The 14,455-nt window shown below is 51.4% G+C and overlaps 1 protein-coding gene across 1 annotated transcript; it reads right to left on the bottom strand.

Annotated features, from left to right (window-relative positions):
- Positions 1-1,916: 1,916 nt before the first annotated feature.
- On the bottom strand, positions 1,917-11,081 carry si:dkey-6i22.5 (polyamine-modulated factor 1). The gene is made up of 4 exons (XM_055665759.1): positions 10,896-11,081; positions 8,387-8,487; positions 4,446-4,641; positions 1,917-2,256 (listed from the first exon to the last, which is right to left on the bottom strand). The coding sequence occupies exons 1-4, from the start codon at positions 11,079-11,081 to the stop codon at positions 2,212-2,214; spliced, it is 528 nt and encodes a 175-aa protein (XP_055521734.1). The 3' UTR covers positions 1,917-2,211.
- Positions 11,082-14,455: the final 3,374 nt, after the last annotated feature.

Below are 14,455 nucleotides of genomic sequence, written 5' to 3'. Positions count from 1 at the left end.
TTTCTGTTCAGGTTTCCTAAGTGGGACAGGGACATATGTTTGCAGGGGGGTCCATGGTTGGCGCAGACGCGATGGCCCATAGGGCCCAGAACCACAGCATTGGGCTGGTTCACTTCTGGCAACAGTCTGAGGGGGGTAGCATGGACTAGATGGGCTGAAGGGCCTGGACAAGGAGAGGGACGTTGGTCCGATTGGCGATCTCCAGGTCTAAGGCAGGGGTGGCACAGCAGGTAGAGCTGCTGCCACACAGTGCTGGAGACCCGGGTTCGATCCTGAGTTGAGCTGCCTGGCTGTTTGACACTAGGGTTGAGCAGGCTAGGAATTTATTCCTTGCAGCGCAGGAGGATGAGAGGCGGTGTCCAAAATCATGAGGGGAACAGATTGGGCAAATGCACTCTTTTACCCAGAGTAGGAGAATCAAGACACAGGTTTAAATTGAGGGGGAAAGTTCTATAGGAATCCGAGGGGCAATCTTTTCACACAGAGGATGGTAGGTGTATGGAACAAGATTTTAATTTATTAAGTACCAATAACTTTTGGCGAGCAGCTCCTTCAAGATTGAGCTAAGCAGCTGAACTGAGACTTGACTGTTTGAGTTGATAAGGCACAAAGAATGGGTCGACCAGGCAGGCTTGTGTTCACTGGAATTTAGAAGGATGAGAGGGTATCTTATAGAAACATATAACATTCTGAAGGGACTGTGTGGACAGGCTAGAGGCAGGAAACATAGAAATTAGGTGCAGGAGTAGAGGCCATTCGGCCCTTCACCGCCATTCAATATGATCATGGCTGATCATCCAACTCAGTATCCTGTACCTGCCGTCTCTCCATACCCCCTGATCCCTTTAGCCACATCTAACTCCCTCTTAAATATAGCCAATGAACTGTGGCCTCAACTACCTTCTATGGCAGAGAATTCCACAGATTCACCACTCTCTGTGTGAAAAATGTTTTTCTCATCTCAGTTTTAAAGGATTTCCCCCTTATCCTTAAGCTGTGACCCCTTGTCCTGGACTTCCCCAACATCGGGAACAATCTTCCTGCATCTAGCCTGTCCAACCCCTTAGGAATTTTGTAACTTTCTATAAGATCCCCTCTCAATCTCCTAAATTCTAGAGAGTATAAACCAAGTCTATCCAGTCTTTCTTCATAAGACAGTCCTGACATCCCAGGAATCAGTCTGGTGAACCTTCTCTGCACTCCCTCTATGGCAATAATGTCCTTCCTCAGATTTGGAGACCAAAACTGTGCGCAATACTCCAGGTGTGGTCTCACCAAGACCCTGTACAACTGCAGTAGAACCTCCCTGCTCCTAGATGCAGGAAGATTATTCCCGATGTTGGGGAAGTCCAGGACAAGGGGTCACAGCTTAAGGATAAGGGGGAAATCCTTTAAAACTGAGATGAGAAGAACTTTTTTCACACAGAGTGGTGAATCTCTGGAACTCTCTGCCACAGAGGGTAGTTGAGGCCAGTTCATTGGCTATATTTAAGAGGGAGTTAGATGTGGCCCTTCTGGCTAAGGGGATCAGGGAGTATGGAGAGAAGGCAGGTACGGGATACTGAGTTGGATGATCAGCCATGATCATATTGAATAGCGGTGCAGGCTCGAAGGGCCGAATGGCCTCTACTCCTGCACCTATTGTCTATGTTTCTATACCAACATCCAACATGTTCCCGATGTTGGGGGATGTCCAGAACCGGGGGGTCACACACAGTTTAAGAATAAGGGGTCGGCCATTTCGGACGGAGAGCAGGGACTACCTGAAATTGGAGGTCAATGTTCATACCGCTGGGGTGTAAACTGCCCAAGCGGAATATGAGGTGCTGCTCCTCCAATTTACGGTGGCCATGGAGGAGGCCCAGGACAGAAAGGTTGGAATAGTAGCTCTCCTCAATAACCAAAAGTCTGTTGCCTCCTTTTGCTCTGGTATTTTATTTCATTCAGATGTTTAATCAATGTTTTATTATTAATGCGTGCGGTTTTATGTGTCATCCCTAACAGTCGCTGTATGTCATGTTGTCACTTGCGGGCGGAGCGTCGAGGCAAATTCCTTGTATGTGAAAACTTCGCCATTGCCAGTTTCCACCAATGTTGGGAGCCGTGAATGCCAGTACCCCCCTCTCTCTCTTCGCCTCTCCCCCTCTCTGGGGTGCTGTAGAGAGGAGAGCGGGCGGTGAATCAGGTCCAGACACCCCCCCCCCCGGCCATTCACTGCAAGCTCAGCTTGTACTTCTGGCAGATTCGATCACATTCCTGGGAAGGAAAGGGACATCGGGATCAGTGATTGGAAGCTCGGAAAACCCCAGACCTCACCCCTCTCCCCACCCGTTAGGGGGAGGGGAGGGGATAAAGCTCAGTTTAGTTTATTGTCACGTGTCACAGTGAAAAGCTTTTTTGCCACGTGCTCCATTCAGCGGAAAGACAATACATGCATACAATCGAGACGCTTATCAAAAACAGATGCAGGAGTAGGAGTAGGCCATTCGGTCCTTCGAGCCAGCACCGCCATTCAATATGATAGACAATGGTCATCTAAAATCAGTTCCCCGTTCCTGCTTTCTCCCCATATCCCTGGATTCCGTTAGCCCCAAGAGCTAAATCTAATGGTGGCCGATTGGGAAAGGGGGAGATGCAGCGAGACCTGGGTGTCATGGTACACCAGTCATTGAAGGTAGGCATGCAGGTGCAGCAGGCAGGCTAAAGAAAGCGAATGGTATGTTAGCTTTCATTGCAAAAGGATTTGAGTATAGGAGCAGAGAGGGTTCTACTGCAGTTGTACAGGGTCTTGGTGAGACCACACCTGGAGTATTGCGTACAGTTTTGGTCTCCAAATCTGAGGAAGGACATTATTGCCATAGAGGGAGTGCAGAGACGGTTCACCAGACTGATTCCTGGGATGTCAGGACTGTCTTATGAAGAAAGACTGGATAGACTTGGTTTATACTCTCTAGAATTTAGAAGATTGAGAGGGGATCTTATAGAAACTTACAAAATTCTTAAGGGGTTGGACAGGCTAGATGCAGGAAGATTGTTCCCGATGTTAGGGAAGTCCAGGACTAGGGGTCACAGCTTAAGGATAAAGGGGAAATCCTTTAAAACCGAGATGAGAAGAACTTTTTTCACGCAGAGAGTGGTGAATCTCTGGAACTCTCTGCCACAGAGGGTAGTTGAGGCCAGTTTGGCTATATTTAAGAGGGAGTTAGATGTGGCCCTTGTGGCTAAGGGGATCAGGGGGTACGGAGAGAAGGCAGGTACGGGATACTGAGTTGGATGATCAGCCATGATCATATTGAATGGCGGTGCAGGCTCGAAGGGCCGAATGGCCTACTCCTGCACCTAATTTCTATGTTTCTAACTCTCTCTTGAAAACATCCAGTGAATCGGCCTCCGCAGAGAATCCCACAGATTCATAACTCTCTGGGTGGAAAAGTGTTTGCTGATCTCGGTCCTAAATGATAAGGGAATGATGTTAGGTGCAAGATAATGCCAGTAAAGTCCGATCAAGGATAGTCCGAGGGTCACCAGTGAGTTAGATAGTAGTTCAGGACCGCTCTCTGGTTGTGGTAGGATGGTTCAGTTGCCTGATAACAGCCGGGAAGAAACTGTCTCTGAATCTGGAGGTGTGTGCGTTTGTACCCCTTGCCCGAGGCGAGAAGAGGGAGTGACCGGGGTGCAAGGGTCTTCTAAGCTCCCTGACACAGTTTAAGGATAAGGGGGAAATCTTTTAGGACCGAGATGAGAAAAACATTTTTTTTCACACACAGAGAGTGGTGAATCTGTGGAATTCTCTGCCACAGAAGGTAGTTGAGGCCACACAGTTCATTGGCTATATTTAAGAGGGAGTTAGATGTGGCCCTTGTGGCTAAAGGGATCAGGGGGTATGGAGAGAAGGCAGGGATGGGATACTGAGTTGGATGATCATATTGAATGGCGGTGCTGGCTCGAAGGGCCGAATGGCCTCTACTCCTGCATCTAATTTCTGTTTCTGACCCGAAACTGATCCTTTTTCTCGCAGACACAGGGGGGAACGTGCAAACTCCGTACAGACAGCATCCATAACCATATAACAATTACAGCACGGAAACAGGCCATCTCGGCCGTACAAGTCCATGCCGAACAAATTTTTTTCCCCTTAGTCCCACCTGCCTGCACTCGTACCATAACCCTCCATTCCCTTCTCATCCATATGCCTATCCAATTTATTTTTAAATGATACCAATGAACCTGCCTCCACCACTTCCACTGGGAGCTCATTCCACACAGCCACCACTCTCTGCGTAAAGAAGTTCCCCCCTCATATTACCCCTAAACTTCTGTCCCTTAATTCTGAAGTCATGTCAGGATTGAACCCGGGTCTCTGTGCTGTGAGGCAGCAGCTCTACCCGCTGCGCCACTGTGCAAGGGTACCCCCCCCCACCCCGCCCCCCCCCAGTGTCACTGACCTGCCATGCGTCGCTGCGCTCCTGGATGAGTTTCTGCTGGGCGCACACGCGCTGCCTCCCGTGCAGCACGTCGCCGGCCAGCGCCGCATTCTCCTCCTTGGCCCGGCGCAGCTTCAGCCGCAGGTACTCCCGCTGACGCAGGCTGCAGCGCACCAGGTGGGCCTGTAGGTCCCGGCCCGGGGAGCCCGTGGGGCGCCTGAGGGGGACGGACCGAGACAACGGTCACCAAGGCAACGCACATGGCATCATCCGACAATGGTCACCCTGTCAATGGCCCCCTCCTGTCTGATTCTCTCTCCCCCCTCCCCCCCCCCCCCGTCTACCAGACTGATTCCTGGGATGTCAGTTGTACAGGGTCTTGGTGATACCACACCTGGAGTATTGCGTGCAGTTTTGGTCTCCAAATCTGAGGAAGGATATTATTGCCATAGAGGGAGTACAGAGACGGTTCACCAGACTGATTCCTGGGATGTCAGGACTGTCTTATGAAGAAAGACTGGATAGACTTGGTTTATACTCTCTAGAATTTTAGAAGATTGAGAGGGGATCTTATAGAAACGTACAAAATTCTTAAGGGGTTGGACAGGCTAGATGCAGGAAGATTGTTCCCGATGTTGGGGAAGTCCAGGACAAGGGGTCACAGTTTAAGGATAAGGGGGAAATCCTTTAAAACCGAGATGAGAAGAACTTTTTTCACACAGAGAGTGGTGAATCTGTGGAACTCTCTGCCGCAGAGGGTAGTCGAGGCCACAGTTCATTGGCTATATTTAAGAGGGAGTTAGATGTGGCCCTTGTGGCTAAGGGGATCAGGGGGTATGGAGAGAAGGCAGGTACGGGATACTGAGTTGGATGATCAGCCATGATCATATTGAATGGCGGTGCAGGCTCAAAGGGCCGAATGGCCTACTCCTGCACCTATTGTCTATGTTTCGATGTTTCTCTTCTGCTCCCTCCCAGCTAATTCTCCCTCTCCCCCCTCCCTCTCTTCTCCCCCGCACCCCCTCTGTCAAGTCAAGAGAGTTTATTGTCATGTGTCCCAGATAGGACAATGTGTTTCAGCACAACAGAACATAGTAGGCATGAATACAGAACAGATCAGTGTGTCTATATACCATAGAATATATATATATATACACATAAATAAACAGATAAAGTGCAATAGGCTGTTATAGTTCAGCGTTTGTTTGAGTTGAGTTTAATAGCCTGATGGCTGTGGGGAAGTAGCTATTCCTGAATCTGGACGTTGCAGTCTTCAGGCTCCTGTACCTTCTACCTGAGGGCAGCGAGGAGATGAGTGTGTGGCCAGGATGGTGTGTGGGCCCTTGATGATGCTGCCAGCCTTGTTGAGGCAGCGACTGCGATAGATCCCCTCGATGGTGGGGAGGTCAGAGCCGATGATGGACTGGGCAGTGGGTCACAACTTTTTGTAGTCTTTCCCGCTCCTGGGCGTTCAAGTTGCCGAACCAAGCCACGATGCAACCGGTCAGCATGCTCTCTCCTCCTCACCCCCTCACTAGGGGGGGGGATGACCCAGCCATACTCACGAACATGGTGCAACAGTATTTATTGATATCACACTACCGCATGTTGTTTCTACACTGCAAAGGGCCTGTCCCGCTTGGCGGTTCTTGGTTCCACCAAAATATTCCAAATGGAATTTAAACTGTGGAGGTGGTGAAGGGAGGGCTTAAGCCAGAAAGGGTTATTGGGAAGAAAGAGCTACTTTAAATGTAGTTGCGTCTGGTTGGGTAACTATAGTTGGGTGGAGATTATTCCGTGCTTTAATTGTGCGGGGGAAGAACAAATTGCTGTACCAACACATCTGTCTTTGTAGCTGGGATCCAATGCCCTCGTCTGCTCCTAATTGGTTTGGGTTTGGTGTAGGTCTTGTAGTCTATGTCGAGCTGACCATTTAACATGTTGTAAAAACAGGTCAAACGGTGAGCTTCACGTGTGTGTGTGTGTCTTGGAGAGGGTTCCCTCCACCCCAGACCAGAGAATTCAGAAGTTACATAGAAACATAGAAATTAGGTGCAGGAGTAGAGGCCATTCGGCCCTTCGAGCCTGCACCGCCATTCAATATGATCATGGCTGATCATCCAACTCAGTATCCCGTACCTGCCTTCTCTCCATACCCTCTGATCCCCTTGGCCACAAGGGCCACATCTAACTCCCTCTTAAATATAGCCAACGAACTGTGGCCTTGACTACCCTCTGTGGCAGAGAGTTCCAGAGATTCACAACTCTCTGTGTGAAAAAAGTTCTCCTCATCTCGGTTTTAAAGGATTTCCCCCTTATCCTTAAGCTGTGACCCCTTGTCCTGGACTTCCCCAACATCGGGAACAATCTTCCTGCATCTAGCCTGTCCAACCCCTTAAGAATTTTGTAAGTTTCTATAAGGTCCCCTCTCAATCTCCTAAATTCTAGAGAGTATAAACCAAGTCTATCCAGTCTTTCTTCATAAGACAGTCCTGACATCCCAGGAATCAGTCTGGTGAACCGTCTCTGCACTCCCTCTATGGCAATAATGTCCTTCCTCAGATTTGGAGACCAAAACTGTACGCAATACTCCAGGTGTGGTCTCACCAAGACCCTGTACAACTGCAGTAGAACCTCCCTGCTCCTATACTCAAATCCTCTTGCTATGAAAGCCAACATACCATTCGCTTTCTTTACTGCCTGCTGCACCTGCATGCCTAAGTTTGGTGACACTCGCTTCTCTCTCATAGGTGTTAGTAACAAATCGAGCTGCCTGTCTTTGGACACGTTGGATGGAAGGTTATGATAGGAGGCGATGGTAGCATCGGTACGAGGAACTAGGGCCCAACGACTCGGTGTAGGAAGCTACCAGTTCAGCAAACCTACAAGCATGTTCAGCTCGGGCCAGGGTCAGTCTAGAATCTCGGAGCAATTTGCCTCGCACTTCATCGCCAAGCAGCCCATCCACCAGGACTAATTCATCACGCCGTTTCCCCCCCCACGGACTCCATGGTCACTGGGCAGTGTTGGGGAGCACGGCAGACTCCCCAACAAATCCCCCACAGCTTGCTGCTCTGTGCCATGTCCCTGCGTTAGAGACACACCATATAACAATTACAGCACGGAAACAGGCCATCTCGGCCCTACAAGTCCGTGCCGACACAACTTTTTTTCCCTTAGTCCCACCTGCCTGCACTCATACCATAACCCTCCATTCCCTTCTCATCCATATGCCTATCCAATTTATTTTTAAATGATACCAACGAACCTGCCTCCACCACTTCCACTGGAAGCTCATTCCACACCACTACCACTCTCTGAGTAAAGAAGTTCCCCCTCATATTACCCCTAAACTTCTGTCCCTTAATTCTGAAGTTGTGTCCTCTTGTTTGAATCTTCCCTATTCTCAAAGGGAAAAGCTTGTCCACATCAACTCTGTCTATCCCTCTCATCATTTTAAAGACCTCTACCAAGTCCCCCCTTAACCTTCTGCGCTCCAGAGAATAAAGACCTAACTTATTCAACCTATCTCTGTAACTTAGTTGTTGAAACCCAGGCAACATTCTAGTAAATCTGAACACACACAGGCACAAACACAGACACACACACACAGGCAGACACACACACACACACAGACAGAGACACACACAGGCAGACACACACACAGGCAGAGACACACAGACAGACATACACACACACAGACAGAGACACACACAGGCAGACACACACACTCACACACACAGGCAAAGCCACAGACAGACACACACACAGACAGACACACACACACAGGCAGACACACACACACACAGGCAGACACACAGACACACACACACACACACACACACAGGCAGAGACACACAGACAGACACACACACACACAGAGACACACAGGCAGGCAGACACACACACACACACACACACACACACACAGGCAGGCAGACACACACACACCCGCTGCTCACCAAGCCTGTGTCGTCCTGTTGGCTGACTCTCTCTCCAACTGGTCGAGTTTAGGAAGTGCTCGCTCAAAAAGTCCGTCTTCAGAGATCTGTTTAATTTCTTCCTGCGGTGGGGAAAGGAGGCAGGTTTAGGGGCAGTACTGTGGGCCTATAGGTTAGCATGAAAACAGGATCTTGGCCCATACCGACCATCGATCACCCATCCACGTGAGTTCTACGGTACTCCCTACATCATCGCCAATCAATACCCCGTTCCTGCCTTCTCCCCATATCCCCCGACTCCGCTATCTAGCTCTTGTGGAAGTCCCCTCGACTTAAAGTATAAAATAATTCAAAAGACACAAGTCTTAATCAAAGTTCTTCACTAGATTCACCATGGTGGGAGAGAACGAGTGTGCCGAAGCTCACCCCAGCGCCTGCTGTTGTCCTCTCAGAGAATACAAGGAGTACAAACATACTTACACAGTCCAAAGCACATGTTAGTAATTTTCCATTAGATACATAAAAGAATAGGGTCCCTTTAATTGTGCATGGGAGTTTAGGGAGGCAAACAGGAGTGATTATGGAGGACAAGTCTATGAGTCTTCGGTCTATGAAAGTAAGCATGCAGGTACAGCAGGCAGTGAGGAAAGCGAATGGCATGTTGGCCTTTATAACAAGAGGAGTTGAATATAGGAGCAAGGAGGTCCTTCTGCAGTTGTACAGGGCCCTAGTGAGACCACACCTGGAGTATTGTGTGCAGTTTTGGTCCCCTAATTTGAGGAAGGACATTCTTGCTATTGAGGGAGTGCAGCGAAGGTTTACAAGGTGAATTCCCGGGATGGCGGGACTGTCATGTGCTGAGAGAATGAAGCAGTTGGGCTTGTACACTCTAGAGTTTAGAAGGTTGAGAGGGGATCTCATTGAAACATATAAGATTGTTAAGGGTTTGGACGCGCTAGAGGCAGGAAACATGATCCCGATGTTGGGGGAGTCCAGAACCAGGGGCCACACACAACAGTTTAAGAATAAGGGGGCGGCCATTTAGAACGGAGACGAGGAAACACTTTTTCTCACATAGAGTTGTGAGTCTGGAATTCTCTGCCTCAGAGGGTGGTGGAGGCTGGATGTTTTCAAGAGAGCTAGATAGGGCTCTTAAAGATAGTGGAGTCAGGGGATATGGGGAGAAGGCAGGAACGGGGTATTGATTGGGGATGATCAGCCATGATCACATTGAATGGCGGTGCTGGCTCGAAGGTCCACATGGCCTACTCCTGCACCTGTTGTCTATTGTCTATTGACAAGCAGCTGCTACAGCAATAAGGCCCTACTGTGTGATAAGGAAGCTGGCCTTGGTATTGGACTGTCTAAAAAGCTGAGAAGCCATTCTTTATCTGTCTTTCACGATGGGCAAGCTGCAGAGTTATCGCAAAAGCCTGTTTTACCATGTACTAGCATCTTTGACTTAAAATGGTGGTTACAGCTAAAATAAGCGAAATAAAATGGCGGCGCCCGCATTAACTCTTCTGCTCTCTCTTGAAAGTATCCAGAGACTCCACCGCCCTCTGAGGCAGAGAACTCCACACTCTCACAACTCTGTGTGAAAAAGTGTTTCCTCGTCTCCGTTCTAAATGGCTTACCAGTTTCTTTCCCACAGGCCGTCAGGACTGTAAACTCACCAGAGCGTAAATACTGTTGTGTCTTTGTTAGTAAAATGTAAATACTGGTTCTGTTCTGTTGTTCTGCACATTCGCGCTAGAATTTAGAAGATTGAGGGGGGATCTTACAGAAACTCACAAAATTCTCAAGGGGTTGGACAGGCCAGATGCAGGAAGATTGTTCCCGATGTTGGGGAAGTCCAGGACAAGGGGCCACACACAGTTTAAGGATAAGGGGGAAATCTTTTAGGACCGAGATGAGAAAAACATTTTTTTCACACACAGCGAGTGGTGAATCTCTGGAATTCTCTGCCACAGAAGGTAGTTGAGGCCACACAGTTCATTGGCTATATTTAAGAGGGAGTTAGATGTGGCCCTTGTGGCTAAAGGGATCAGGGCGGTATGGAGAGAAGGCAGGGATGGGATACTGAGTTGGATGATCAGCCATGATCATATTGAATGCGGTGCAGGCTCGAAAGGCCGAATGGCCTCTACTCCTGCACCTATTTTCTATGTTTCTAATCCCGCAGGCATTGCCACTTTCATTTCACTGCACATCTTGTATGTGTATGTGACAAATAAAGTTGACTTGACTTGGGAGAGTTCGATTTAGCTCTTAGGGCTAACGGAATCAAGGGATATGGGGGGGGGAAGAGAGGAGGAACGGGGTATTGATTGTGCATGATCAGCCATGATCATATTGAATGGCGGTGCTGGCTTGAAGGGCCGAATGGCCTCTACTCCTGCACCCATGTTCTGTGTTTCTTCCTCAGTACGTGTGACAATAAACTAAATTTGATCCTAAAGTTAAACACAAAAAGCTGGAGCAACTCAGCGGGTCAGACATTGGGAAGCCAAACGGACGGGCAGCTCACCGTGATGGAGGTTTGTAGCTGGGCGACTAGTTGTTTGTGGACTCCCAGTGTAAACTGAGGCTGCAGTTTGTGTACGGGCTCGTAGCAGTGAGCAAACCTCTCAAAGCTGTAGGAGAGGGTGAGAGAGAGAGAGGGGTGGTTATTAAAGCCCTCGATGCAGGGGAGTGAGTGTGGTGGAGAGTTCATAACCCCCCCCCCCCCTCCCTTCTTGCACCTCTCCCCACCGCACCTCCCTTGCATCACCCCCTCCCCTCACCTTATCCCACCCTCTCCTCACCTCCACCCCCCCTTTCCTCCCCCTCTCTCACCACCTCTTTTCTCTCCCTCCCTCCCTCTCCCCCCCCCCCCCATCTCTCCCTCCCTCCTCCTACCTCTCTGTTATTGTTTATTGGTTTTAGTTTCTGTTATATTATTTACTATGTTTACATATTCTGTTGTTCTGCAGCAAGTAAGAATTTCATTGTCCTATCTGGGACACACGACAATAAACTATCTTGACCCTCTCTCTCCCCCCCTCTATGAACCACTGTTGTTTGTTATACTATTCTTATACCAATGTAAAGCACTTTGGCCGACGAGGGTTGCTTTGTAAATGTGCTACAGAAATAAAAGTGACTTGACTTCTCTCTCCCTCCCTCTTTCCCTTTCTCTCCTTCCCTCTCTCCCTCCTCACTCTCTAGCTCTTTTTCTCCTCTCCCTCCCTTTCTCTCTCCATCTCCCTTTCTCTCCCTCCATCTCTCTCTCAACCTCTCTCTCCCTCCATCTCTCTCCCTCCCTCCCCTTCTCCATCCCTCTCCGCTTCTTTCTCCCTCTCCTTTCTTTCTGTCTCCCCCTCTGCCTCTTCTCTCTCCATCTCTCCCTTCCCTCTCTCCATCTCTCCTTCCCTCTCCATCCCTCTCTCCTTCCCTCTCTCCATCTCTCCTTCCCTCTCTCCATCTCTCTCCTTCTCTCCTTCTCTCTCCTTCTCTCCCTCCCTCTCCCTCTCTCCTTCCTCTCTCTCCTTCCCTCTCTCCATCTCTCCTTCTCTTCCCTCTCTCCATCTCTCCTTCCCCCTCCATCTCTCCTTCCCTCTCCCCCTCCCTCTCCCCATCTCTCCTTCCCTCTCTCCACCCCTCTCCCTCTAATTGGAGAGATAAGACATTGCCTTCCATCACAGTGAGGAGGAGATTCACAGTGTTTAAGAAGGAACTGCAGATGCTGGAGAATCGAAGGTACACAAAAAAGCTGGAGAAACTCAGCGGGTGCAGCAGCATCTATGGAGCGAAGGAAATAGGCAACGTTTCGGGCCGAAACCCTTCTTCAGACTACCGGAGATTCACAGTGATGGATGTTTGTGTAAATTGTGTTGTGTTCTTCTTGTGTGTATGACTGCAGAAACCAAATTTTGTTTAAATCTCTGGGTTCAAATGACACAAATAAATTGTATTGTATCTCTCTCCCTCCATCTCTCTCTCCTCCCCTCCCTCTCTCCATCTCCCTCACTCTTTTCTCTCCCCATCTCTCTCTCCCTCCTCCCCCTCTCTCTATCTCTCCCCATCTCTCTCCTTCCCTCCCTCCATCTCTCTCTTCTTTCTCTCCCCCTCTCTCCCCTTCCCTCCATCCCTCTCACTTATCTCTCTCCCTCCATCTCTCTCTCCTTCCCTCTCTCCATCTCTCTCTTCTTTCTCTCCCCATCTCTCTCTCCTCCCCTCCCTCTCTCCATCTCTTACTTTCTCTCTCCATCTCTCTCACTCTTTCTCTCTCCATCTCTCTCCCTCCCTCCCTCCATTTCTGTCTCCACTTTCTCCCTCACTCCCTTTCTTTCTCTCCCCCTCTCCCTCTTTGCCTCTCTTCTCTCTCCCTCCTTCCTCCCCTCCCTGTCTCTCCTTCCCTCTCTCCATCTCTCTCTTCCTCACTCTTTCTCTCCTCTCCCTCACTCCCTCTGTCCATCTCTCTCTCTCTCTCCCTCCCTCTCCCTCCCTCTTTTTCTCTCTCCCTCTCCATCTCTCTCTCTCTCTATCCCTCCCTCCCTCTACCTCTCTCTCTCCCTCCCTCCATCTCTCTCTCCCTCCCTCCATTTCTGTCTCTACTTTCTCCCTCACTCCTTTCTTTCTCTCCCCTCTCCCTCTTTGCCTCTCTTCTCTCTCCCTCCTTCCTCCCCTCCCTCTCTCCTTCTCTCTCTCCCTCTCTCTCTCTCTCTCCTTCCACCCTCCATTTCTGTCTCCACTTTCTCCCTCACTCCTTTCTTTCTCTCTCTCTCTCCCTGCTCTTTCTCTCTCTCTCTCCCTCCCTCCCTCCATCTCTCTCCATCTCTCCCTCTCTCCCTCCCTCCATCCCTCTATCCCACACACCTGGCCGCCTCCCAGCAGCTTTCTCCACCGTCGTGGTCCATGGCGGCCGTGAGGATCCGGAGCCGCGGGGAGGCGCCGGGCTCGGTTCTGGGCCTGCTCGTGCTCCTCTCCCCCCGGTCCCGCGACTTCGCCGCCGCCGCCGCCGCCGCCAACGGACTCCATCTTCCCGCCCAAACCCGGGCCCGCCCCCCTCCGCCGCCCATTGGCCGCCGCTCGCCAGCCCGCTCTCCTCCCATTGGCCGAAGCCGCTGTCCGTCATCCCCCCTACAGGTCCCGCCCCCCTCCGCCGCCCATTGGCCGCCGCTCGCCAGCCCGCTGTCCTCCCATTGGCCGAAGCCGCTGTCCGTCATCCCCCCTACAGGTCCCGCATATCTCCCCCGCCGCCGCCCATGCTCCTTGGGCCGCCGCTCGCACGCTCCCTCCTTACTCCCATTGGCCGCCGCTGCTGTCCGTCACCCGCCCCTCACAGTCCCCGCCCCCGCTGCCGTGATTGGCCGCCCAGACCCGTCAACCCGTCCCCCCTACTCCCGCCGCCCATTGGCTCCCTCCTCTGTCCGTCACCGTGGGCCCGCCCCCCCACCCAATGCCAATTGGCCACCGTAGCCGTCGATCACCGGTAACCCCGCCTCCTCCTTCTAACGGCTGCCGGATCCGTTCGTCAGTTCAGACTCCGCCCACTTGGGGGAGGGGCGGGCGCCTCGGACGACGTCACAATGGAGGCGACCAATGGGCGGCGGGTTTGCGCGATGAGTGACAGTGTTCGCGGCCAATAGGGGCGGGGGTTGCCGGGGAGGGCGGGACGTCGAGAGCGGCCAATGTGGCGGCGGGGGCTGGGGGTGAGTGGCGGCCGGCCGGACCAATGGGCGGGCGGTGGGCGGGATCGGGCCGACGTCACAGTGGCGGGGAGACCAATGGGAGAGGGGTTGGGGGGTGTGAGTGGCGGGAGGGGCGGCCAATGGAGCGGGGGGGCGGGAGGAGAGACGAGGCGGACGGGACCGGGTGGAGGAGGTCGATGGGCGGCTTGTGCCGGGAGCTGCTGACGCTGCAGCTCGGACATTACAGCAACTTCGTGGGCACTCACTGGTGGAACATCCAGGTGGGGGCGAGAGGGAGGAGGGGGAGGGAGGGGAGGGAGGTGGAGGGTGGAGGGGATGGAGGGAGGATGAAGAGAAAAGAGGGGTGAAGAGAGAGGGAGGAGAGAGGATGGAGGAGGAATGGAGAGGAGGGAGA

Source organism: Leucoraja erinacea, unplaced genomic scaffold (assembly GCF_028641065.1).
Source record: "Leucoraja erinacea ecotype New England unplaced genomic scaffold, Leri_hhj_1 Leri_1468S, whole genome shotgun sequence".
NCBI classification, from domain to species: Eukaryota; Metazoa; Chordata; class Chondrichthyes; order Rajiformes; family Rajidae; genus Leucoraja; species Leucoraja erinaceus.
Note: the sequence above shows the minus strand (reverse complement) of the source record. Positions and strands in the feature narration are given on the sequence as shown.